At 50.3% G+C, this 26,744-nt stretch overlaps 1 protein-coding gene across 5 annotated transcripts in view; it reads left to right on the forward strand.

Moving 5' to 3' along the window:
• The window catches only part of ASTN2 (astrotactin 2), an 854,920-nt gene that overhangs the window by 492,552 nt on the left and 335,624 nt on the right, over positions 1–26,744 (forward strand). For all 5 annotated transcript variants that reach the window (XM_072727526.1, XM_072727523.1, XM_072727524.1 and 2 more), the window contains one exon: positions 9,658–9,808. In XM_072727526.1, coding sequence (XP_072583627.1) covers positions 9,658–9,808 — 151 coding nt within the window. The remainder of the gene's footprint in view (positions 1–9,657; positions 9,809–26,744) is intronic.

Here is a 26,744-nt window from a genome sequence, read left to right on the forward strand (position 1 = left end):
TCTTCCCTCCTCCCTGGGCAGCAGGCAGGCTCCCAGCTGGGCTTTCTGAGCAGCTGCCCCCCCCCGAGAACCCAGTGCCCTCCCACCCCTGGGGCCTTTCCTAATGAGCTTCTCTCGGAGGTGAGAACCCTAAGGAGCCCTCAATGACGCCATGGGAGTATTGCATAAATAAATAATCCTCAAGTCTCAGTATTTGTCACTGAACTTCCTAAATAATAGTTCCTTTTTTAATAGGATGATGGGGATTCCCAAGGGGCAGGAGAAACGGGGTTGGGGGGAGGTGAGGAGAAGATTTCTATGACTGAGCAGTTGGGACAAGGTGGTGGCTTTTTGCCAAGGAGTGACGGCCCCAGAGATCAGATGGACTCCACGGTCATGGTGCACGTGAGGGGGGCGTCACACGTTCTCCCCACGCTCCTGGGGACAGCCCTGATGTGACAAAACTTCACCAGGCCAATGGCAGATTTACCTCAGGGCCTGATGCTCTGTGGGGAAATGAGCTCCTGCTAGTCCCCAGCTCCCATCCTCACCTCCCTAGATTAGACTGGCCCCTCTGACGTATGCCCTCCGAGTACCCTCTTTTTAAAACATCTATCCCAGTCTGTAACTATAGATACAGACACAGACGTAGGCACAGGTTTATTTTTTAAAAAGATTTTATTTATTTATTCACGAGAAACCCAAAGAGAGAGGCAGAGACACAGGCAGAGGGAGAAGCAGGCTCCCTGCAGGGAGCCCGATGCGGAACTCGAACCTGGGACTCCGGGGTCACGCCCTGAGCCCAAGGCAGACGCTCAACTGCTGAGCCACCCAGTGGCCCTAGGCACAGGTCTTGAAGGAGGCATAGACACGGGGACTTGCTGGGTGACTCTGTGCCACTAACTGGGCTGTGTTGCAAGAGAACAAAGCCCTTGCCCTTTTGCTCTTCCCTGTGTCCTGAAGCTCCAGCCGCCCCCGCTCCAGGGCTGGGTAAATATGCACTTCTGAAACGCAGCAGCCCCTCATGGAGGCCCCTGTTGGGTCTGCTGAAGAGCAGGGGCTCTGACAGCTTTTATCTCCTGGAGTCCTGATCACAGCCCCCGTGAGCTGATGGGACTGTCCTCATTTCACAGAGGGGCAGCGAACACTCGCAGTCATTTTCCCTTTGTCCCCAAGACCACACAGCTGACGGGCCCCATTTGTGCCTCCTCTTCCTTCACCGCCTGTGCTTATTCACCGAACAGCTGCAGCGCACCCAGCACACTGGGGGAAGCGAGTGAGCAAGAATGTCAGCATGCAGGAAGCCTGCGAGCCACTCCCAGGAAGCTAGGAGACCACTCTGCCCAGCAATAGATATTCTTGACCTAAATTAGCACAAGCCATAATTGCTAGAGGAAGGGGGATGATAAGTGTCAGCTGGAACTGCAGCCCCAGAAGCTCCAGCTGGGAAGGGATCATAAGGAGGAAAACAGGACACCATTGGCTTGGAGTCGGATGCACCAGGGCAGACCCCCGCTGTGTGACACGGGCCAGCCCCCCTGCCCCCCAGTGCTGGTCCCTGCATGCGAGAGTGTGCCTTTCTTTAGTCAACAGAAGGGCACCCGATAGCACCCTCCCACAGGGCGATGGCAAGAACTTTGGTGTCTTGGGGCACCTGGGTGGCTCCATCAGCTAAGTGTCTGCCTTGGGCTCAGGTCATGACCCCGGGGTCCTGGGATCCAGCCCAGTGTTGGGCTCTCTGCTCAGCGGGGAGCCTGCTTTTCCCTCTCCTTCTGCCTGCCACTCCCCCTGCTTGTGCTCTCTCTCTCTGTAAAATAAAATAATAAAATAAATAAAATTTAAAAATAAAATATCTTTCATTGTCTTGTCAGTAGATATTATCCGTGGCTTTTCCCATCACTGTACAGCCCTCCCTGGAAGCTGGACTCTCCCCCACAACCAGCCCAGAAAACGGCCACCGTCCTCAGTTTGCAATCCCACAGTGGCCAACAGCAGCGGGACCTGGCTCGGTGGCTCTAATGTTAGAAAAGCCCAAATCTGCCTCCCTGTGGCCTGTGCCAGCGCTCCCCTGCCCGGAAGCCTCTTATAACTGATGTTTGTAAAGCGGTTGCCGTGTGCCAGCCACTGTCCTGGGACTGTACCTACATTGTCTTCCGTTGGTCTCAGCACAGCCTTCATCCTCAAAATGATGCCTCAGTTTCTTCTTCTATCAAATGGGGTTGACCATATAATTTACATCATTTTTGTTTGTTTGTTTGTTCGTTTTTAATGAGGATTAAGTAGGTTGACACAAGCAATGCTTGATGCATTTCGGGGCGTGTTATGAATGCCCAAGAAGCATGAACTACCGTTGTTGTTCTTATCGCCGTAACGATTTATATAAAATGTCTTTGTTGTCCGTCTAAATAAAAGGAGGATCTGCTTTTAGCAACCCCCGGAGGCCACCTCATGGCTCCCAGGGTAAGTCCAGAATTGCCTGGACTGGCCTGCCAGCGGCCTCTGCTGCCCCATCCTTTGCCACCCCCCACCTCCTCCCAACACTTGCTTAAAATTCCCCTACCTCTTTGGGGCTTAACATATTCTGTTCCCTCTGCCTGGGATACTCTTATCCCATACCACTCTCCTTCATTTGGCCAATTCCTGCTCATCCTTCATGTCTCATGTTCAATACACCCCCATCTTAAAAGCCTTGTCTCAGGAACCTGTGGGGCTCAGGGGCTGAGCGTCTGCCTTGGGCTCAGGGCATGATCCTGGGGTCCCTGGAGTCCCACGTCGGGCTCCCCACAGGGAACCTGCTTCTCCCTCTGCCTGTGTCTCTCATGAATAAGTAAATAAAATCTAAAAAAAATAATAATAATAAATAAAAACCTCATCCGACTCCCCACTTCCAGAGGCCCCCCCTCTGACTGAGGGGGCCTCTTCTTTATGATCCCATAGCCCCCGTTCAATTGCTAGTTTAACGTGTGTGTGTGTGTGTGTGTGTGTGCTTCTATCTTCCTAGCACATGCTAGGTCACACCTATGGCTATGTGCTCCAGGAACCAGTTTGGGCCCCAGAAAAAATTAGGCATCAGTGAAAAATTTGGATGAGTAAATGGACAATACGAGGTCCCAGGACCTTTCTTCTCCTACCTGGAGCTCCTTACATTCTCTCTCTCTTTTTAATATTCTTTTTTTTTTAAAAGGTTTTATTTACTTATTCATGAGAGACACAGGAAGAGAAACAGAGACCCAGGCAGAGGGAGAAGCAGGGGTCACACTCTGAGCCGAAGGCAGACTCTCAACCACTGAGGCACCCAGGCATCCCAGCTCCTTACATTCTCGAGTCGAGTCATGGTTCTTGCAACTTTGAGGGATGCTCAGATGGTACGAGGCATGGGGCACTTTCTGTGTGGGGAACATCCTACGTGTGTTGTCTACTTTATTGCTCATGCTAGCTCAGCCAGGTAGGGGTTCGTATGCCCATTTTTCAGATGAGACAGTGGAGGCTCAGAACGTAAGGGGCTTGTCCAACATCTCACAGTGGCTGAAGCCAGGAGACAAAGCTGCTGCGTATCCACTGGTCTACACTGCTGCTCATATTGCTGGGGCGGAGATGCCTGTCCCAGGTTCTTCCCTCCTTGGGAGTTTAGGAAACAAGGCTGCTGGCTGTTGTTAGAGAATGATTAGTCTGCATCCATGGGGTCTTGTCAGTGTGTGAGCCCTGAGCCATCCGTTCACACCTCCCTGTGAGTGACACAGACCTCCCCTGGAGTTTATTAAGAGCAGGCCGTGTCAGCATCTGTTCCCAGCTGCCCTCCCTAATGCTCACTCTGTGTGGGGCTCTGCTGACTCAGCCGAATGGATCCCAGGTGAGGCATCTGCACTTGAGCAGTCAGGTACTGTGGAGACGGCAACCTCACTCGGCCTGCTGGGGTCTGGTTGACTCAGTTTTAAAACCAGTATTATCAGGAAGAAAGAATCCGGATGCCAGAGCTGGAGAGGCGCTTGGAAACACCACGGACAGCGTCTGAACCCTGGCAGGTGCAGGAACAGAGGCCTCGAGAGGCCCGAGGAGAGCCGGCGGCACGGTCAGCTCGGTACGCGGCCCGCCGTGGGTGCCCAAAGGTGTCTTGGATGAATGGCTGATGAATAGACTTGCGTCGGGCTTCTGTGCATCGTGTCCTTGCCTTCTCGCAATGACCCTACATTGTCGGGAGCTAGAAACCTCCTGTTTCCACTTTACAGGTGAGAAGACTCAGGTACAGATGAAACTTCACGTAGGAGAAGGAATGTGGGTTGGAGAGTTGGGCATACCTGGGTTCAAATCCGGACTCCAACAGGACCTGTGGGCGTTCCCATAAAAAAAGAACAAACAAACAAGGAAACGTGCACCCGGAACACACACCAGCCTGCTGTGTCTTTTCGTACGTGCCGTTTTATGGAAACGTACCTGCGCTAACACACTGCATTTTGCATATCATCGTCGCATATTTTCTGTGGCTGCTTGGATGTGGTAAAAGCAGAACTGAGTAGTTGGCTACCCAGAGACTGTATGGCTTGCAAAGCCTAAGATACTCACTATGGAGTCCTATAAAGAGAAGCTCGCCGCCCCCCGCGCTGCCTGGGGTGTGTTACATACTTGATCAAAGTCGGTCTCTTCTCTCAAATGAAGGAGACGTGACTTCATCGTGGTCCTTTGTCTGAGACCTTACAGGCCTCGTAAATGGTGTGACATGCAGGCCGTGGAGCCGGAAGGGTTGCCGTGGGGTCGGGAGCCCTGCAGTAGGAGCACGGACCGCAGTGTTCTAGTCCCGGCTCTGTCCTACTGCGTGAGCTTGAGGACTTTCCTCGCAGCCACGGGCAAGCGGGTTGAGTCACATCGCCCCAAAATTCCTGTCCACCGGGCCCCTCAGAATGGGACCTTCGTTGGAAATAGGGTGTTTGCCACTATGATTGAGGTCAGGTCGTCGTGGGTTGGGGTGAACGCTGGCTCGGAGGATGGTGTCGCTGTGAGAAGAGGTGAAGACGCGGGAGGAAGGGCGTGTGAGGATGGAGGCAGAGGTTAGGGTGGCTTGGCCCTGGCCAGGGGATGGCTGGGGGTGCCAGGCGCCACGGGAAACTGCGGGGGCACGCAAGGATTCTCCCCGAGAGCCCGCGGAGGAGGCAGAGCTCTGCTGACACCTTGGGTGCGGACGTCCAACCTTCAGAACTGGGAGGAAGTAAGCTCCTCTTGTTCTGGATCATCCGGCTTCAGGCAGCGGTTGGGGCGGCTCTGGGAAATGAGGGCACCGCACGCCCCCCCCCCCCACTTACGCCAGCACGGACAGAGGCCAGGATGCAGCACCGGAGGCCTGAGATGCTGCGGATGCCCCATGGGTTTCTGCCCTTCCCGGTCTTCCTCCTCCAGGACGCAGAGGGATTGCACGCAGATCACCACCAGCTCTCCTGTTAGAGTTCAGACTTGGCCAGGGGCACAGGGCAGGTTGACCCAGCTTAGCCACGGCACAGACTAAGCTCAGGACCTGATGTCAGGCAGACCTGATGCCACCACCATCCCCCCACTGGGTCCCTTTACCTCTTGAACCAGGGCAAGTGCAGGGAGCACCCTCACCGCCCCCCACCCACCCACCACCAAGACCCCGTCTCTCCAGCTGCAGGTTGGAGTAAACCGGTGAGAGTCAGAGGCCCAGGGAGGGAGCCTCGCACGGTGGCCACGCACAAGAGGTGCCCGGGAGGTTGCAGGTGGAGATGTGCTGGGGGTGATTTCTGGCAAGGCTGTGGCCCACCCAGATCTCTCCTCCACCCGCAGCGCTAATCCCCTGATCCTTTGCCCCAGCTCCTGGGGCCGCCTGGAGCTCCAACAGCCCCCAGACCCTGAACCCAGCAGCTGGGATGAGGGATGAAGCCAGGAGTCAAGAAAATGTCAGAGTATGCCTTGAGCTACTTCTCTCACTTGCGCCTGATGATTCTTCATTTCTCCAGCCTGACACAACCGCTGCTAGACTCAGTAACAGCCCCGGTGTCAGGTCTTTGTGTTTTAAATAATGTTCCCCTCATGTAACTGATGTTTATGCAGAATCAATCCTTTTAAAAGCTAACAGCCTTCTTATTTGTATAGCCTGAGCTGTCTCCAGGTTCCACTGTGAGGTGACATTTTTTGCTTGTTTTTCTCTTCTCGTCCTTTGTTTCTCTTTGTCATTCTCCGACTGCTCCCCGTGTCCCTGTGTGTGTTCTCCTCCACTCGCTCGGGCTCTTTTTCTTCACTTTCATTCTCTGTCTTTCTGAGGCGGCCTCCTTCGCCATCCACTCCCCTGCCCCCCCTTCCCCGCTCCCCGAGCTCCCCGTGTAACTGCATACGCGACACCCTTGTTCTGTTTACCTTGATGTTTTCTCCGTTGTTAATCTCTGTTTCTTACTCCTGTTTCTTTCTAGTCTAGCTCTTCATTTCTGTCTCTTTTCACCTACTTTCTCTGTCTCCATATTCCTCTCTTTTAATCTCTATGTGACACTTCTCTGGATGTGTCTCTCTGTGTGTCCACCCACCCATCCATGCATCCATCCATGCATCCATCCATCCCTTTCTAGCAGTTTCTCTACATGTTTATCTTTTTACGTGGTCTCACACCTTCTCAGCTCATCTCTCCTGCTGTCTTTATCTCCTCTTTTTACTTCTCATTTCTTCTCCAAGGATATTAATATTCCAATAGCTTTAATGTCTTCTCAATCCTCATCTTTCTGTGACTCAAAAGTGGCAAGTTGGGACCCCTGGGTGGCTCAGCAGTTGAACGCCTGCCTTCGGCCCAGGGCGTGATCCTGGAGTCCCAGGATCGAGTCCCACGTCGGGCTCCCTGTAGGGCGCCTGTTTCTCCCTCTGCCTGTGTCTCTGCCTCTCTCTCTCTCCGTCTCTCATGAATAAATAAATAAAAACTTTAAAAAAAAAGTGGCAAGTCTTCCAACAGTCTCTATGCCTCAGCCACCTGCCATCCTGACCTCATTCTGTGTCAGGTTGGGAAGTGAGCAATAGTCCAGCAGCTCTCTGGAGTCTTCTCTGTTGTCCCTATACTACAGATCTGACCCTGAAGGACTTGGGAGTTGGGGATGGGCTGGGGAGTATCCTGTTGGAGAGACTCTTGGTGAAACCAGTGATAGGTGGAGGCTGCATCCATGCCTCCTGGTGTTTTCTCAGTATCTTCTGGAAAATATTTACTTATCACAAGTTTTTGCCAGGCCTTGTGCTGGGGGCTAGACAGGGATGAGTAACTCTTGAGCCATTTGCTCAAAAAGCTTATAGTCTTTCTGGGAAATCGTAGGGCTGATGATTAAGACCAGTGAGCTAATAGATTTAAACAGTGTGCTCAGAAAAGAAATTAATTCTGGTTGGGGGATGTAGACAGGGCTTCACCAAGGAGGTCATAGCAAGCTCTGGGGAGGTGAGGCCTTTGTCATCTGTCACTTCTGCATCCCAAGTACCCGGAATAGTGCCTGCTATGGGAGTAAGCACTCAGTAAGTACGTGCAATATATGGATAGATGGATGGATGGATGGATGGTTGGATGGATGGATGGATGGATGGATGGATGAATGGATGGATGGATGTGAATAGTTTTGAAGGATTCTTAGGATTTTTGTCAAGGAGAGAAGTTAGAGATAAGCATTCCAGACCCAAGAGCATGATTAAGGATTCAGAGAGGTAAAGGTACATACTATACTCAGATCCCTTCTTCAGGGCTGACCTGCCCATCTCCTGGATTGTGCCTCGTGGCCCATAGTGGTGTTCCTCACTGGGTGTTGCCCTCAGCCACAGGAAACTGCCTCACCCAAGGATACCACCATCCAGATGGCAGCCCTTGGCCAGTGACTGGCCAACATGGTGATGCGGGGGGGGGGGGGGATCTCTTATCTCTAATCAGAACATCCTTAAAAGACCACCCAGCTCTAGAGCTCCCCTAAGGACAAATGGAAGCTTCAGATCTATATGCATTCACTACATTGCAGGTCAGCCTCTGCCTTGTCCAGTCCTGCCTTGCTCACTTCCTGCAAGTATATAAGAGGGATCCTTGAAAAACCTGCTGTGTGCAACTCTGTTTCAGAGTCTGTTCTCAGAGAACCTAGCCTAAGATAGTGTGTTTAGGGAATGAGAAGAGACCTATGGCTAACTAGTAGAGAGGATGAGGACAGGGTAAATGGGGCTGGACAGGTAGGCAGGGACCAAATTATGAAGGGCCTCAAGTGCCAAGGAAACTACTTTAGATTTTCTTCTGTAAGTAATGGAGAGCTGTTATTGATGGTGTGGTGTCTAATTAGAGCTGGAATTTACGAGGTTCGCTGGCAGTCAGTATGAAAGATAGTGCAGAAGGGGACTATTCTGGAGGTAAAAAATAAATAAATAAATAAAATAAGCTAGGACACCAAAACCTAGAACTCCATGCTTATGGAGGGAACAGTGAGAGAAGGATGAAGGATGGTCCAAGGGCATCACCAGTAGTGCTCCCTGGCCTCTTCTTGCAACAAGCATCTCCCTTCTTTCACACTTCTGGATTCCACGGATCCTAGGTCCATAGGATAACATGTTCCTCTTCTCACTGTGGTGTCCCTTTATTTTTTTTTTTTTATTTTTTTTTTAATTTTTATTTATTTATGATAGTCACACAGAGAGAGAGAGAGGCAGAGATACAGGCAGAGGGAGAAGCAGGCTCCATGCACAGGGAGCCTGACGTGGGATTCGATCCCGGGTCTCCAGGATCGCGCCCTGGGCCAAAGGCAGGCGCCAAACCGCTGCGCCACCCAGGGATCCCACTGTGGTGTCCCTTTAATATCTCTTGCAACTGTGGGCATTACAGATGCTCCAGTGCCAGGATATCCTTTTCCAGAAAATAGCATCCAAAAGCTCCTGTCTGTATATCTCCTATAATAAAATTTTGGCAGATCCATGGATTATGGTACCTAGTCCAGTCTTATTCTTGGGAACCTCATTTGGGAGGAAGGATGCATTTACCTAGAATTCCATGACCTTTCCAACCACTGTTGCTGCCAGTCTGGATGGTGTGATTTTAATGTAATAGTATGAAAAATAAACTTCTAAGGTTCTAGAGTCAGACAATCCTGTGCCTGTGTCTTGGCTCCGCTGTTTATAGGCTTTGTAATTTGCGGTAAGTCCCCTACCATTTAGAGTTTCAATTTATATCTTAAGTGGGAATAACAGGAATGGGCCCATTTTGCTGAGTTGCTATGGGGAGATCTGGAATCTATAGAAAAATATAGTGTGAGCTAAGGCGTCGTATAGTGAAAAGAGCCTTTTCCCTTTTGGACTCAGATGGAGCTTGTCACAGGCTTCGGTTCTGCCACATTATAAGCTGGGTGCACTTCAGCAAGACACTTCACTTTTCTGAGCCACGGTTCACTTATTGGTAAAATGGAAATCTCGGGACTATCTTCCCAAATTATGAAAGCTGATGAAATAAAAAGTGCAGAGTTCCAAGTATATTCCTCTTTATCACAAGTAGACAAACATCGGGTCATATGATGGTAAACCTGTTGGATTTTCTTTTACTGTTTTCTTTCTAAATATGCATTGATATGATTTCCTTGATTACAGGTATCATAAATGACGCTCTTAAATGGAATGAATGCATATTTATTTTTTTTAATCTAATGATACACGTGTCTATGGGGTTTAACCATCTATTTTGTCTCCAAGGGAAGAAGCGATGCTGTCCACATACTTTGAAACCATCAACGACCTGCTGTCCTCCTTTGGGCCTGTGCGTGACTGCTCTCGGAACAATGGTGGCTGCACACGAAACTTCAAGTGCGTGTCTGACCGCCAGGTAGACTCCTCGGGATGCGTGGTAAGTGCCATTGGCCTGTGAACATGGCGTGGGCCCGGGTGCCAAGGCTGCTTGCTCGAGGCACCTCCCTGAGCGGGGGATCTTGTGAAAGAGAATCACAGTACTCATAGCGTCTACCTCTGTGGCCTTTGGCACGCCAGGCTACCTCGGTGTCTTCATCTGTAAAGTGGGAGAATTAAGCCTACCTTGTGGAATTGTCGGAAGAAGGAAATGAGATATCAGAACTTTAGTGCCCAATATGCAATAGGTCCTTGAGAGCTCCTGGCCTCAGGAAGGTTACTGTTCATTTGGGGGTGAGGTAGGGCATGTATCATCCCTGTGGACACAATGGGATCATGTCAATGAGATGTTTCCAGAAGAGAAAGTTTCAGCTGAGACCTTAAAGTTGGTAGAAGTTGGAAAAGTTGGTGTTTAACTGACTTCAAAAAATAAGTCAGCTTATGTTAGGAAAAGAGTGGGATGGTCAAGGCAAGGGCATGGAGGAGAAATGCCAGACTTGTCTGCCTGGAGCTCTAGTATCTAGCCTGGGATAAGGGCACAGAGGATCTTTGAGGATCTTTGTTGCGTATAGAAGAAGATTTCAAACTGGATGGTTTGTTTTATAGGAATGACCTAGGGTGCTTGTTTAAAGTGTAGGTTCCAGGGTCCCCCCTATAGAGGGCGTTAGGTCCCAGGATCCTGATTTTGTAATAATTTAATGAGTATTATATGTGTGGGGAGAGAGTGCTCATGGAAGCTCACTTGTTAGACATCGCCCTACAGACTGAATTTCTTTGCCTGGCATTCGATGCCTTCGTGATTTGGCCCTTTCCAACCTGTCCATCACTTTGCCTCATTCTACACCAAAGCCAGTAGAGTAAATTAGATGTAGTTCTTTGAACACACTTGCCCATTTAATGCCTCAGAGCCTTTGCTCCTAGCGTCCTTTTGCAGAGCAAATTGCTCTCCCTGCCCCAGCTTGTGTAGCAAACAAGTAGACATCTTTCCAGATTTATCTTCTTTTCCCTCCTCACCTTGCAGTAGTGAAGGTGAATGATCCTTCCTGTTTTCACGTGCCTACTATATGCCTTATATCCCCTGTGATCATTTGTCTTGAAAAAGAGACCAGCTTTTTTCAACTTTATCCCACCCAGTAAACTGAGGGAGCACCCAGGGGATCTGTGGTTTCAACTTAGCACCTGAACCATCTCGGTAAATAAGGAAGAAAGAAAGAAAGGATGGAGGGAGGGAGGAATGGGGCCAGGGATGTGGGTCAGGGCTGCGTCTCTGGGAGAGGCTGCAGGAAATAGAATACGCAGTCAGCTCTTAATATGCCTGCACCACAGGTAGGGAAATAGACAATGGCAGGGAGACCAATACAGTGAAGAATGAGGTAATGTAATAAACTGTACTGTAGACTCAAAGATCAACAGATCTTCAGAGGTAGATGGGCAGTTAGAGATTTTTAAATTAGAATTATTAGGATTATACGTGACAGAAACTCAGAACTAGCTTAGGCAAAAAGAAGAAATGTGTTGGATCAGATAGAAATCTAGGCAGTAGGATTAAGGGGATCAAGCAGTGTCATTGATCCCTCTTCTCTTCGCTCTGCTTTCCTCAGCATCATACCATTCTCTGGACAACTAGAACTTCCCCACTGAAAAGGAATATCTTTTTCCTAGTTCCTCCAGCTAAAGTCACAGGATTTCATCTATTGGGCCAGCTTGGTCCTCATGTCCATTGATGTCACAGTTGCTGTGGTCAGGGTTAAGGACTGGGCTCATCGGAGACCCAGTCATACCTGGGACTTTGGCCAAGTGGCACCCGCACTGAAAATGCATGGTAGTGAGAATCTCAAGGAAAAGTAGGGTGCAAGCAACAGAAAGGGAGGGGTTGGAGTTAGTAGCTATCTACTTCAGACTATTGCAACCCAGCCCTCCATTTTGCGTAATAGAAAAGTGAGACCCAGAGGCATCTGGATGGCTCAGTCGTTGAATGTCTGCTTTGGCTCAGGTCATGATCCCGGAATCCTGGGATCGAGTCCCGCATCAGGCTCCCCACAAGCCTGCTTCTCCCTCTGCCTGTGTCTCTGCCTCTCTCTGTGTTTCTCATGAATAAATAAAATCTTATTTAAAAAATACAAGAAAGACAAATTGTCACTTGGGTGGCTCAGTGGTTGAACATCTGCCTTTGGCTCAGGGCGTGATCCTGGGGTCCTGGGATCGAGTCCCACATCGGGCTCCCTGCAAGGAGCCTGCTTCTCCCTCTGCCTGTGTCTTTGCCTCTCTGTGTGTGTCTCTCATGAATAAATAAATAAAATCTTTAAAAAAAAGGAAGGAAGGAAGGAAGGAAGGAAGGAAGGAAGGAAGGAAGGAAGGTAGGTAGGTGAGGCCCAGTAAGAGAGAGAGAAGGATTGGCCCGTGTCGTAGAGCTAGGCAGTGGACACACACCTCAAAATTTGATGTCCCAAATCAGCAGTGTTATTTCCAACATAGGAAGCTGATATTTCTGAAAGGCGTACATTGTCTGCCTCTATTCCCTTTATCCATCAGTTCTGTTTCCTGAATTAATTAAACTCCCTTTCCTTGAAGATAGATGTCCCAGAAGAATGAAACCTCAGAACGCAGAGATGTGTGTGCACATGTGTGTGTCTAGGCGGGATGTGTCTCTTTTTCCCTCTTCAGTGCAAAGTGGCAAGAGAGAGAGAGAGAGAGAGAATATTCATTCCTTGGAGGTTTAGAGAAAATTCAGCCTCCTGATGCAGTTTCAGAGACCTTCCTCTCTAAAGATCTAATGTTAAAACTGCAACTTCAGGACTCAACGGAGGTAAGCTCTTCCCTGCACCATCAGAGTGGGTGGGCAGACATCCACTTTTACTCCAAACTTTAAAACCTCTCTTATTTCACTGCAGATTCTTTGTCCTACCTGCAGAGAGAAGCTTTTTCTTACAGCCCCTCTCCTAAGAAACTCCATCTGGCAGTTTCTTAGGTAATAATAATAAAAAGGTAATAATAGCTTTTCTTTTTAGAGCACTTTAGAGTTCTCAAGGCATGTCTGCATCCAATAACTCACGGTCACAACAAGCCTGGGCAGCAGGGCCCCCAGCAGGGCCCCCACCCAGTGGGAAGCAGTGGCTTCCCAAGGCACCACCACACGGTTGTCAGGCAGAGGTCCAGGGACACGTTTTCAATATTATTCTTCTTGCCCGAACTGCTGGCTTGCTTCCCTGTGATGCAGAAAGGAGATGGTGGTAGAGAAAGAAGGCTGGGCTGAGTGAACTGAGCTTACGTTCTGGCCTGGTCATTGGTGAGCTTCGGAATCTACGTTGACCTTGTTAGTCTACGTTTCTTAATCTCTCAGAAGGGGGCAGTAGCTCTTGAACTCATAGGTTTTCTGAAAACAAATCAAAGAAAATAAATGGAAATGATTAGGGATTTACAAAATGCCATTTCTGTGCAAGATGACGAGACCACGATTGCGGATGTTTTAGTGCAGTGGTTGTGAAATTTGGGGCCACGGAAAATCAGGAGCACAGCCTATTTAATTTTCTGTAGTGTTTCTGTACATGAATTTCATTTCTGTGCTAGTCCATCCGTTGGTGGTAGAAACTTACTTCGAGTTCAACTTAGGTGTTCTGCTTTCCACCTCTTCCTGAATGTCTGAGTTCAAAGGGGGCTGTCATATGTCTATGCATGGGGGCTGAAGGGGATATTGGGTACTGGACCACTGCCCATCATGCCTAATGCCTGTGTTATCTGGCCCTTGTCCATCACTCTCTTTCCTTTCTTGTACTGTGCCAGGACCCCTCTGTCCCCATGTGATTTGTGGGTGTGTGGTTTTATCCTGGCATCTGGTGCCTTGCTCTCTCCATCCCCCTTCCCAAGGTCATTTGAGGCCATCGGCTCTATCAGATGGCCTTTCTGTGCCTCTGAGGATATCCACTCTTCTACATCACATGGAGGGCATGAGGGTCTGAGGGGAGCGAGCTGAAGACCTCTTGACTTAGGTAGGCCGTGAAGGCACTTGTAGTTGGCTGCTGTCATGCCAAGGAAGAGCACTCGACCATACTTGCCATCCACCAGATGCTATCTGGCAAGGGAGGCAGAGACACTCTTTGCTTTCCAGTCCCTCAAACTCACCGGATTTTCTATAGCCTCTCATTCTCCCCAACCACCCCATGGACAGGGCTGGCGCAAATGGAGCACAGGATCTCTTTGGAAGACATACTCTAGCATTTGAAAGACTATCTTGTTTGATTTCCAACATTCCTCTCTTTCCGAGCTCAAATAATCCTTAGTTCTTCCCTGGGACAGGGGGTGAAGGGTGGAGAAGCCAATTGTCTAACACATCACCGATTTCCCATTACCATTATTATTATTATCATTATATTTCACCTTCTATCTAGACCTCAATTTCTGAACCTCCAAATTAAAGAAAAAAAAAGTTGCTCATTTGGCTTGGTTTTCTGGTTCTTCTGTGGTAATCTTGGGATATTTTGGTCTGTAGGTATAGAGTTGCCCAAATTGGACAGGGTCGCTGGGTGTGTGGTAGAGTAATGCCTGCGGCCCTAATGCCTGAAGCCTGTGAATATTTTACTTTATACAACAAAGGTGGAGATTAAATTTGCATATGGAAGTAAGGTTGCTAATAAGCCAGTTTTTAAAAGTGGAGATTGCCCTGGATTATCAGGGTGAGCCCAGTGTAATCCCAGGGTCCTTTAATGTGGAAGAGGGGGAGGCAGCGGAGGAATTTGGAGCGACACAACATTGCTGCCTTTCCAAATGGAGAGGGGGGGGAGGTTACAAACTCAGGAAAGTCTCTAACAGTTGGGAAAGGCAAGGAAATGGATTTGCCCCCTCCAGCCTCCAGCAAGCAATGCAGCCCTGCCAATACCTTGGTTTTAGCCAAGTAAGAACTTTGCTGGACTTCTAACCTATGGAACCATAAGGTAATAATAAATGTGTGCTGTTTTCAGCCACCAAGCTCGTGGTCATCTGTTTCAGCAGTGATGGGACATTAGTGCAGGGTGAACAATAACACGAGGAGGGAGGGGGATCCAGGAGATACCATGTAAAGAATCACCTCGTTATTTAGGTAAGTTCAATTATTTCCAGGGAGACCCTCACCTCTTGACCAGGGATGGAGGAAGTAACAGTGAACGAAGCATCAGAAAGGGGAGGGAGCCTGGTGTTCCCCATTCAATGTGCTAAAGAGTAAAGAATTGTCATCTATTAGAAATGGTATAAATCTGACAAATACTAGGATGTCAGCAAGGCACAGTTGGAAGAGTAAGCTGTGCTTCCATTTATTCTGTGTGGCAGTATAAACACTGCGAAATTTTAATCAAGATAGAGGACAAAACCAAAGAAAACCAGAGGTACTTCATCATAATACTGTGTGGAGGACACTCTCACCATCTCTGTGTAGCTGCTGCCCCCTGAAGCCTTCCGCTCATGCTGTTCCTCCCTTACCCTGGTTTTCCCAGCGTGGGAAGCAGCCCTTTGATGGAGTCAACCCTCAGACAACGCGGTGATCAAAATCTGTTCTCGGCCCCTTTTGAAATAGGAAGTCACAGCTTATCTTCGTTTTTCCAATGTTTTCGCTCACATTCTGTGGGTCCGGGCTATGGGAAGGGTTCGTTGAGCTGGGTGGTCTGCCTCCGATCCATGACAGGTGGGCCGTCTGGAGCTGGGAGATTTACGCAGACAGGGCTGGGATAGCCCGCGGCTGACGTTCGGCCGGGTTGGACCTCAACTCAGCTGGGGCTGTCAACCGGAGTGCGTCCCGTGGCCTCTCCAGGCTAGGTTTGCAAAGGGAGCAGCCCGAGATTGAGTGTTCCAAGAAGCTGCAAGGCTTCTCCGCACCCAACCTTGGAAGTCCCAGGACATCATCATCCCCCCAACCCATTCTGCTTCTCAGGTGTGTCATTAAGGTCAGTGTGGATTCAGGGAGAGGAAACTGGACTTCACCTGTAGGCGAGAAAAAGAGCAGAGAGTGCAGGGCTGTCTTTATGCTACCTTCGACCTACAGCATGGACCCCCAGGCCGGGGCTCTTGGAGCAGGAAGGCAGCCTCGAGATCTAACCAGGCCAGCACCTCTCCTGTGATACAGAAGGGAAAGCAAAAGCCTAGAAAGATGCACAAGCTGCTCAAGTTCGTGTAGGGAAGCGGTGACGGAATCAAGATGTGATCCCAAGACCCCTTCCTCCCAGTTGCACCTGCCTGGGTAATGGGCCCTGTAGCATCAGCTTGGCCACTGCCACAGTCCAGAGATTTATTTAGCAACAGTTCTGCATCCTGCATGGTGGATGGAACAGGAGACAGCAGGAGAGAGCCCCAACGTGGTTCCGAGGGTAACTCCAAGGACCGCAGGGGCTTCGAACAAACCATTTCATCTCTGCCTGAGAATATCTCAGGAGGGGGATACGAGTACGAGAGAAGGGAGCTGGGGTAGGAGCGAGGGACACCCACCCATGACGCTGCCGGTTCGTGAATGCCCACAACACTCCATGCTTGTAAGTCGCCCCCGAGATGGGCATTACTGTAGCCACCTTATCAAAGACAGAGGCTGGTAAGTTAAGAACGACGGTCCGCTCGGCGACCCGTGTGCCGACGGGACTCGGAGGGCTGAGCTTGTGTTAAACAGTGTGACTGGCCCGGCCCTCCTGTGGGCTAGGTTGTGTGCTTATCTCCACATGACACGAGGGGCAAAGGGAACTGCCTGGTAGGACGGGAGGGTCAGCAGAGCAGCACCGGGAAGGGGGCGGGAGGGGGGCGAGCACGCAGGCCGGGCCTTCAGAGAAAGTTAGGGCAGCCGAGGGGGCCGCCGGGCTGGGCTTGCTGGCTGCCCGCGTCCTGCAGAGTCTGGGGTCTTCTAGGACACGTGTCTCGGGTCAGCCGCCAGCCCTGCTTTTGGGTTCCAGACCAACCCCACTCCACCCCAGCCCTAGAGATCCCCCAGCTGCATTCTCCTTCTCCCTTCCTGTGCTTTTTCCATTTTGACCTAAAATGCCATCTGGCCCCCCAGATATTGGGAAGGGCCGCAGGACCCCTGATTGCCATGAGATGCCGAATGGCAACAACAAAAAATGCTTCCGTTTTAAAAGTCAAGATGCATAAAGAGAGGAACGACCATTTATTATAGGCCGGGCACCTCTTGGGCACCACTCAGGAGGAGGCGAGAAGTAGAATCTGGTTCGTAGGGGGAGAGAGAGGCTGCTTCTCTCCCATGTCTCATCGTCCCCCCGCCCCTTAATGACTCAATCGGGCTGTGATTAAAAGAAACGGAACTTAAGGGTGAGGAAGGCACAGAGGGAGAATCAGCTGAGTGCGAAACAGCGTTGGAGCGCAGCCCAGGGACTGCTGACTGGGGGCCCGGGGGCCCCGGGGCCTGGCATTCCGCCCTCCGGGTTGGGGGAGCAGGGCTGAGCCGCAGTGGGGTCTGGCCCCTAGGAAGGGGTTTTTCCTCCCCAGATATGGACTTTTTGAGGTTTAGTCCATCCCAGCAGACCATTGACATGGCGTGTGATGGATAAGGTACGACCAGGATAGCTTTTCCCAGACTCTAAAATAGGAGGAATGATGCCTGACACCTTTTTTTTTTTTTCTTAAAAACATTCACAAATATGCAAAGTCAGGGGGCAACACATCTTTATGGAAACTCTTTCAGAGACTCCTGGGCTGGGAAATAGTCTTCGTCAGGGGTAGAGTATCTCCTCTATCGTGTCCTCATCAGAGCACCCTCTGATCAAACAGGTCCATAGATGGAACATTCTCTAGATGCACCTTCATCAGTGATACTGGTCCTGATAGTATTATTGAGAGCATGAATCAGTTGGTGCCACTGATAAACGAATTAGTGCGAGCAATAATATCAGCAATAGTGTTACTAATAGAGGTACAAGTAGAGAGGTTTTGAGAGCTGATTTCATGCCAGGCCCTGCGATAAATGCTGGAAACGCATCATTGCATTGGATCCTCAGAGCAGCCTGATGGGGTGAGCACTATTGTTACTCCTATTTTGTCCGTGGGGAAACAGATTTAGAAAGCATGAGAGGGATCCCTGGGTGGCGCAGCGGTTTGGCGCCTGCCTTTGGCCCAGGGCGCGATCCTGGAGACCCGGGATCGAATCCCACATCGAGCTCCCGGTGCATGGAGCCTGCTTCTCCCTCTGCCTGTGTCTCTGCCTCTCTCTCTTTCTCTCTGTGTGACTATCATAAATAAAAAAAAAAATTTTTTTTTAAAAAGAAAGCATGAGAAACTTGCCCGAGTCCATCCAGCTGGATAAAGGCAGAGCAGAAATTCGAGTCCAGGTATATCTAACTCCAAAGCCCATTCTCTTAACTCATCAGATGGCAACATCCAGAAGCTGCAGATCTGTTCCCCAAAGCAAGTGTCCCCAATGTCAGGGGGCAGAAAGGGAGGGGCCGCTGCTGTCCCCGCCCCCCCATCCTCCTTCCGTGTCTCAGACTTCTTCTTTCTCTGCATCTACAGGAAGACAAAAAGAGAGTGAGTATCGGCCAAGGGGGTGGGGTCGTCAGAAAAGGAGGTTGGAACTGTGCCTGCTGACTCAGAGCCTGCACAGAAGGACCAAACTTTAGGGAATGAAAAAGAAGGGAGTCGCCCCTCGGTGGGGAGCTGTGCATTTGCGTCTTCCCTCTGTGAGCTCAGAATATACCCCTCCTCCCTTCTGAGGGGGTGGCAGTGGGCCTCGGGGTTTCCAAGATTATAATGTGTGGCTTTCTCATAAAGCCTCTGCACCTTTTTATGATATCAAATATTTTATTCTTCCCGTGACATTTGAAGCCTTCTCTGTTTTTTTTCCCCCCTCATTTTATTTCTTTGGGACCCAGATTTGCTGGGTCTGATGGTATTTCTGGTAAGCTGGTTTTATTGTGTGGAAGTCATTAGCCGTTAAAGTCAGGGAGCAGCCCTTGCCCTTCCAAAGTGATGGGTTTTACCCTTTGATTCCTGGAAGAATGGTGCATGGGGCGGGGGTGGGGGGAGAGCCCCAAAAGGGGGGTGAGGGAGCAGGGAATGGGAGCTGCTGGCTCTGCCACCTGTTGGCTACAGGAGTGGAATAAATCACTTCAGGGAAGGCGGGTGGCCATCTGCGTGTAGACTGCACCCTGCCACCAGAGAGGGAGCGTCAGCCCGGCCTGGGGAGGCGCCAATGAAACGCCGAGCTGCCTCTCCGTTCCCGAAATCTGTGACCTCATGATATACGTTCTCAGGGGGCAGCTTTCTAACAGTGGAAGGACCCGAAGGTGGGGAAGGGCAGCATGGGCTGGGGGGTGAGGCTTAATTCACGGTTGGGTGGGAAAGCAAATACAGAGGGGCGCAAAAAAATCTCCGTCCCTTCGCTTCCCTTTTGTAAGCATCTCCGGAGTGATCGTTGACATTTCAATTGCCTGTTTCATGCACCTGCTTCAGAAAGCTCTTTGCCTTCCAGACGGTGCTGGTGAGACAAGGTGTTCACTCCCACCATCACCTCTACCTCCAAGGGGTCAGTGTGGTGCTTAAGAGCACAGTTTCTGGCATCAGAGAAACCTGGGCCCAAAATCTGCTCTGTCACTCATGAGCTGTGTGACCCAGGGACACATTAAACCTCTGAGTCCCGGGTTCCTGGTGAGTAAAATGAGGCTGATAATTACCCGGCAGAGCAGCCCTGGGCGCTAGCTGAGATAATGCATTCACAAGGGGCCGGCGCCTGGCCCTAAGTAGACACAGAGCGTGGCTGCTGCTCCTATTATCTGGCATTTCATGTGGGGATGATGGGGATGGTGAGAGCTGAGATGGCCTGGGTGCTCGCTGCGTCCCGAAGCCTCTGCCGTGGGTCTCATTATTATCCCTTTCTTAGAGACAGGAGAATTGAGACGGAGTGAGCCTGGGCACCTCACTCGGGGTCACACAGCTTCTGAGTTCTAGAGCAGGGAGCTCAAGCGGAGCACCCTGAGGCCAGGGCCCTCGCCCTAATCAGGGCAGAGCCTTCATAAGCATCGCTGGCCCTGGCTGCCTAGGATGTCACGGAGGGGGCTATTGTAGCGCTTACGTCGGCCGATTGGTGGGCCTCTTGAGTGTTTTCAATCCTAATCTATTATAAATAGTGTTGCTCTGAGCATCTTTGGGGAGAAGGCTCTTTTGTGTTCTTTAGAATAGACGCCCCGCAGTCTGTAAGGACGGTTTTCAAATTCCATGATTTAGGCGAAGGTGTAGGATGGATTAAAACAAAGAGGAGCGGCTCGGCCTCTGGTTTCCTGGACCACGCCTGGGTTAGGGGTCCTGCTTTGCTCTCAGGATGCACTTCAGGCAGGTCAAGGCAGGCGAGGGTGTTGGCCGGAAGCGTCCCCCTGAGGAGGCAAGTGATCAAATAAAAACGGTGTTTTGGGGGGTAGAGCCCGGTGATGTATGCATGATGCATGTGGGAGAGAGCGCAAATGCAGAGGACCGGGCAGGCGGAAGGAAGCGGGGTGGCTGGACCGTTGTGTCCTTGAGGACACGAGCAGGTCGGGGACCGTGACCGCAGCGTTGCGGGTGGCTGTGCCCAGCACCTGTGAAGAGGCGCTCCCAGGCCGTTGGGACGCTGGCAGCTAGACGCCCTTTGTCTTCGCTCTGAAACGAAAACCTGGAGTGACTGTGTTTGTCTAAATTGTGGTAGTAGGATTGTCACATTTATAAGGTATTTTCCCCCATAGAGTCTTTCAGTCTTCTTTTTTGTTTTTGTTTGTTTCAAGTAGCTCATGCTCTTTGGAAAATCAGACCAGTGTATATACGGTTGAAATCTATAAAGAAAAAACACAAACCACTGTCCGCTTTCTCTCCCGCTTGGGTTTCTCGCGCTCTTTCTCTTTCTATACATTTCCCCCCATGCATATGCAAATCTAAACAAGAATTTATAGCCAGAAGTTTAAAAATAGGAGCATAAAAAGCAAACAGTCGTTGTGTTTCTATGCGGTAACTTGGTGTGTCAGAGCTGCTTGTCTTTCTGCAAACTTTTCCCTTTTATTCAAGACAACTGGCTTCTTAACTTGAGCTGAACTGTATGCAAATTTCCTTCCTTCTGTCAAGGATAAAGATGAGCAAATTGAGGCCAAAAAGCTCAGGAAGTATGCTTGGCTTCACCCGTGTCCTAACCTCCAGGCCAGGTTTCTGTCTTCCACACCGTATCATAGCCTTCTTTTATTTTTATCACAGGTCTGGGGGTACATGGACAAGAAACGATGTCATTAGCATTAGCATCATTAATCTGGAAAGTTAGCCTTTTCCCCGTTTCGTCCAGCTTCTCCTGGAGCCCTGCCTCCTACGTCTTCACCACCAGACCAGGTATTCTTGGAGGCTGTGGAAGCAATCGGGGGATGGCAAAGAGTTAGCTTGGAGCACAGGCCACCAGCCTCAATCTTGAAACCGTTACGCTTGGGGTAGCTAGCAAGCAGCGGGAAGGTTCATAAACCCCTCACTGGCCTTTCTTCTCACCGCGAAGGTAGCACCTGAACAGCATTATGCACAGTCCTGGGGCAGCAGCTGGTTCGTCAGAACTCTTCCCTTGCAAAGGGCGGACGTGGCTGTGAAACAGAGGTGGGTTCGCCTCCTGTCCCTGACGCGGGGAGCTGTGTGGCTGAGGGTCAGCTGAGTGTGTCTGAGTCTCTGCTGCATTGTCCAGAAACTGGGAATGATCCCTCCCTGCGCCTTAGGATGTTGGCCAAGCCCAGTGGGAATAGGCAGGCATGAGCCGGACCCAGTTCTGTAACCTCTCGCTCCAGGGCCAGTTCCTATCAGGTAGGGGGAAGCTTGGTGAGCTAGGAAACAAGATCCACTGTGTGCTCTGCTATTTGACACCACCTGGCAGTTCTCCAGCTTCTCAGGAGACAGGGATTCTGTGTCCCACGATCCAACTGAACTGGGATCCCGTAAGTTAGAGGGCCAGTTCTACAAGACGGCCCATCCCAACGCCAGAGGCCAGGCACATGTCCAGCCTGTCTCCTGTACTTCTGATTGAGCACGTATGGTTTGGAGGTCTCTGCGACCCCCTCCTTGGACGTGATTAATTTGCTAGAGTGGCTCCCAGAGCTGAGAGAAACACTGACTTCCGCTCACCAGTTCATTGTAAAAGATACTATAAAGGATACAGATGAACAACCAGGTGAAAGGGTTTGTTGCACAAGGTTTAGGGGAAGAAGCATGGAGCTTCCTTGGTATTCCCACACCTCAATGTGTTCCCCAACTGGGAAGCTCTCTGAGCCCTCTCCTTTCTGGGTTTTTATGGAGGCTTTATTTACATGGACATAATTGATTAAATCAGTGCCCAGCGGCAGCTCATGCAACCTCCAGCCCCGGTCCTCTTACTGGACCCTGAAGATTCTAACCCTCTAACCACATGGTTGTTCCCCTGGCAGCCAGCACCCGTGTTTAGGTTCTTTCCAAAGGTCACCTCCTTAACATAAACCCAGGTGTGATTGAAAAGAGTTCCTTACACATATCAAGACACCTTATTTGCTCTTATCACTTAAGGAAATTCCAAGGGCTTTAGGAACTCTGTCTAGAAGTGAGGATGAGGATTAAAATATCTGTATTTCTTATTAGAAGTCACAACATCACCCATCGGATCTTTTTCTGGTTTTCGTTGATCTTTAAGGATTTTTCTCATCATCAATGTGAGAAAAAGTGATTTCAGAAGCCCACTGTCGTGGGGATGATACAGACCTAGGTAATAAAATGACCCTATTTTTCATCCTGGCTCTGCTTATTTTGTACTCTTAGTTAAGCCCCTTAGGCTTTGTAAAACTTTCAAGAGTTGAACTTGATTTTCTCTGGGGCTCCTTCCCTCCCTGCGACAGTCCACAAGTCATTGCTATACTTGGGTCTCTGGAGGGAAGACCCTGATCAGCCTACCTGGCACCCGATGGGGCTTGTGCTCCTCCCCCTCCCGTTGCCCCTGGAGAGCTAAGGAACCCTCAGGGAGAAGACGAAGCTCTCCATAAGGTGGGATTTCAGGCGGAAGCGTCGTAACCAACCTCCATAATTGTGTTGTTGCCTTGTTTCGATAATGAGGCATCTCAACTGAAAACCTACTTTTCTTCCTCTACGTTTCTTTTTCCAATGATGAGGTTATTGTACACACACCTAAGAATGTTCAGAACGCAGAGAAGGAAGGAGAAAGGGCAGTATCACCCGTAGTCGTGCCGTCTGCGGTCACCACCATTTACATTTTGGTATTTCCTCTTAGTAGCTTTTCTACGTGATATATATTTACCACTTTTGTCGTGGAATATCAACTCCATGTAGAAAAATGTATAAAAACATCACATGCAGGTTCATGAGTAGTAAGTATGCGATACCTATGTGATCGTCACCCAGGTCAAGAATTAGAATATTGCCTGCACTCCCGAAGCCCTTTCTGAACACACCCACCGTGACTCCGTTGTCCATTTTCCCGTTTTCTCTCCTTCCAGAAGTAGCCACAACCCTGACTTTTATGATAATCGTGCCCCTTATCTTTTCTATATATAGTCTCCCCATGTATATGTACATAGAACAACTATATTTTATTTTTGCTTTGCAGTGGCGGATTCTCTGGCATTCAGCACTAGGTAAAACCCATCTTCTCTTTTGGTTGAAGCAGAAGTTGGTTATCAGCTGGTCCATAGTTTCAAATCTTAGCTGCGCTCAGAATGTAACACCTGAGTCCCTAGTATGGTCGGACCCTCCGCTAGGCTCCAGAGTCACAGGAGTGAAGTGTGTCGTGGCTGACAAAGACATCCGCCTATTTCCCCAGCCAGGAATTGATACTTCAGATCCTACCACCCAGAATCACATGTGGATGCCTTTTTCCAGCACATACACAGGGTAAACTCTCCTCTCCGAATGCTTCCCTCTGGTGTAGACTCGGGCCTGGGCTGGGCTGCTTCTTCCTGTCCTTTGAGTTTTCGGCACCCACACGAGCGTGATTTTTTTTTCCCCAGCTGGTCCAAACCTTGCAGGCTTTTTCTAAGGCATATTTTTAGATGTTACATCCTGAGTTCATCCTGGGTGAGAGGAAAACCTTTTAGGCAAGAGGTGGGGGTAGAGAGAGAAAGGGAACTGATGTCTCTTGAGCTGCGTGTCAGTGTAACGCTGGATCTTGGAATCCACATAGCACACCAGCCAAATGGTATCGCCATCCCCATTCTGCAAGTGTAGCAGCCAGCCCAGGATGAGGAGTGGTGTGCCCAATGCCACTCACATTGGGATTGGCAGCCTTGGGGTCAGAACCAAAATCCCAAGAGCTACCAAGAGCTCCTTGATGGAAGGGTCAAGGGCACTGGTCTGGGGTCAGGCTGCCTGCAGCACAGATCCCGCTGCTCTAGTAGATGACGCTGGGCGATGATGTAGTAACGTTGTCCTATGCACAGCAGCCCCTCAGTGTGGGCTTGCCTGGAGACTTAGCTGGGTGGTGTGCCCTGAGCCCGGGTCTGGCTGATTTTTAGTCCTTTGAACATAGCAGCTAGGGGACAGTCAGGCTGCTGTGAGGCCTTGGAAAGAAAGACTGGAAGCACGGTGCCCGGGGGCCGGATGGCTAGTGGTCCTCAGTTTCCTCTCACCCACCTCCAGTTCCCAAAACACTGGACTCAGGAAACCTCAAGGTCCAGCATCTCTGGCATCCCTCTCCATTTAGGGGTGGATTTTTTTTTCTTCTTTCTCTTAAATTGCTCTCCGCAACAAAAAAAAAATAAAGTAAAATATGCAAACCACCCAAAATTACACTCAACATACGCTGAATAAATATATACCCACAGAAGCATATGTTCGATGGCTGCTGCTCCATGCTTTTTGAAGCCAACTAGCTTATAAAATCATTTCTCACACAGAGTCCGGGTGATCGATGAGAAGGTGCGGCGTGAGGACACAGCCGCAAGCTGCAAAATAGAGTTTTTAGTTGCAAAGGCTGGGGGAGGGAATGAGCCAGCGAAACCTAGCGGGCGTGGAAAGACCAGGTCTTCAGCCTGTCCTGAGAAAAGCCTGGCTCCGGGCCCTGAATCACCAGCTCACTACTCGGCACGGTAGTGGGGGAGAAGCAGCTCTTTGGGGTCAGGGTCCGTGGGTTCCATCCTGGCTCGGCCACTTTACTATGTTAATACTGAGATAGGTGGCCTTAAACCCTTTTGTGACTTAGTGTCCCGGTGTCAAAAATATGGGGAAAATAATAGTACCTACCTTACGTGGTTGTTGGGTGAGGAGGTTATAGCCAAAGGGTTGGGGAGACAGACTCTGGCACCGGCTTTCCTGGGTACGCCACTCCCCCGCTGGTGACCTTGGGCAAGTTAATGAACCTTGCTGTGCCTCAGATGCCCCGTTGGGGACGTGACCGAGATAATAGCAGCCACTGCCGAGGGCTGCTCTGAGGAGGGACCGGGTCAGGTGCGTTCAGCAATGAGAATGGGACCCGGTTCCACAGCGCTCACATACCCTCAGAAAGCTTTTTGTTTGTTTGTTTGTTTGTTTCGTTTTGTTTTGGGGGGGGGTGATGCAGAGTCTTTTTTTATTATTATCATTTACTTATTTTTAATATATATGTATTTTTTATTGGAGTTCGATTAGCCGACATATAGCATAACACCCAGTGCTCATCCCATCACGTGTCCCCCCCCCACCCAGTGCCCAGAAAGCCATTTTTGCCCCTGCTGTGTGCACAGGGGTGTGCAGCACGCGTGCTTGCCAACGTTCCCGTGGCTCTGTGCCGCTCATGGAGAGAACGAGACGTGAGGCTGCCTAAGCCTCCAATGTCAGCATCTATGAGGTTCACCTGAAGCAAGTGCTCTCCCCTCGACAACCTCGGTTTCCCACCTGTGAGTGGCAAAAAGACTAGCGTGCTTTCCTGAGGAGGAGGGAAGAGGGACCTTGTGCCCGGTGTCGGGGGAGTGCACGACCCACGTCCACTTCCCTCCGGGCACCGTCGCACGACAAAGGGCCCGACCCGGGAAGGCGGCCAAGCCCTGTCCCCGCAGCACAAGGCTCCAGGAGGCCCAGCGTGGCAATGAGGCCTGCACTGCCCCTCCGCCCTGCCGGCCCCACGGAGGTGCGCTGTGTGACCTTGGCGCGGCCCCTCTGCGCCCTGGGAGCTGTTTCTGGAAGAAGGATGCAGAGCTTGACCTGACATATGTGCTTGCCCCGTGGCCTTGGGACGAGTCACTAAAGCCGTCCGTGCCTCAGTTTCCTCCTCTAAAAAATGAGAACACTAGTACCTACACCACCAGGCTGTTGTTAACATTATGAGTTAATGTTCTTTTTTTTTCTTTTTCTTGAGATTGATTTATTTATTTGAGAGAGAGAGAGAAAATGTGAGCAAGGGGGAGGGGCTGTGGGGGAGGGGGAGAGAGAACCTTTAGCAGATTCCCTGCAGAGCACCGAGCACCGAGCACCACCGAGCAGACACCGGGCTCCCTCCCAGGCCCCTGAGGCCACGACCTGGGCCGAAATCAAGGGTCAGATGCTTAACCCGCTGAGCCACCCAGGGGCCCCAACGTTACGAGCTGATATTCCAAACACACTGAGACTAGTGCCTGGCACGTGTAGCGCTGGTAAGTGTCAGCTGTTCGTATTATTATTTTTTAAATGAGTTTTTTTTTTTAAGATTTTATTTACTTATTTATGAGAGACACAGAGAGAGAGAGAGAGAGAGAGAGGCAGAGACACAGGCAGAGGGAGAAGCAGGCTCCATGCAGGGAGCCCGACGTGGGACGTGATCCCGGGTCTCCAGGGTCACGCCCCAGGCTGAAAGTGGCGCTAAACCGCTGAGCCCCCCGGGCCGCCCAGCTGTTCGTATTATTAATGAACCAAACAGAGGCTACTTATTATAATCACTAGACAGTTCTTGAACAGACATTCGGCAGGACTCCTGGAGGATTTTCTGGGGAAGTCTTCTCTCCTTTACCTCAGCTCTCTGTGCTTATTTGTACCATATTAAACAACAACAACTACTCCAG

This window comes from Vulpes vulpes, chromosome 12, assembly GCF_048418805.1.
Source record: "Vulpes vulpes isolate BD-2025 chromosome 12, VulVul3, whole genome shotgun sequence".
NCBI lineage: Eukaryota > Metazoa > Chordata > Mammalia > Carnivora > Canidae > Vulpes > Vulpes vulpes.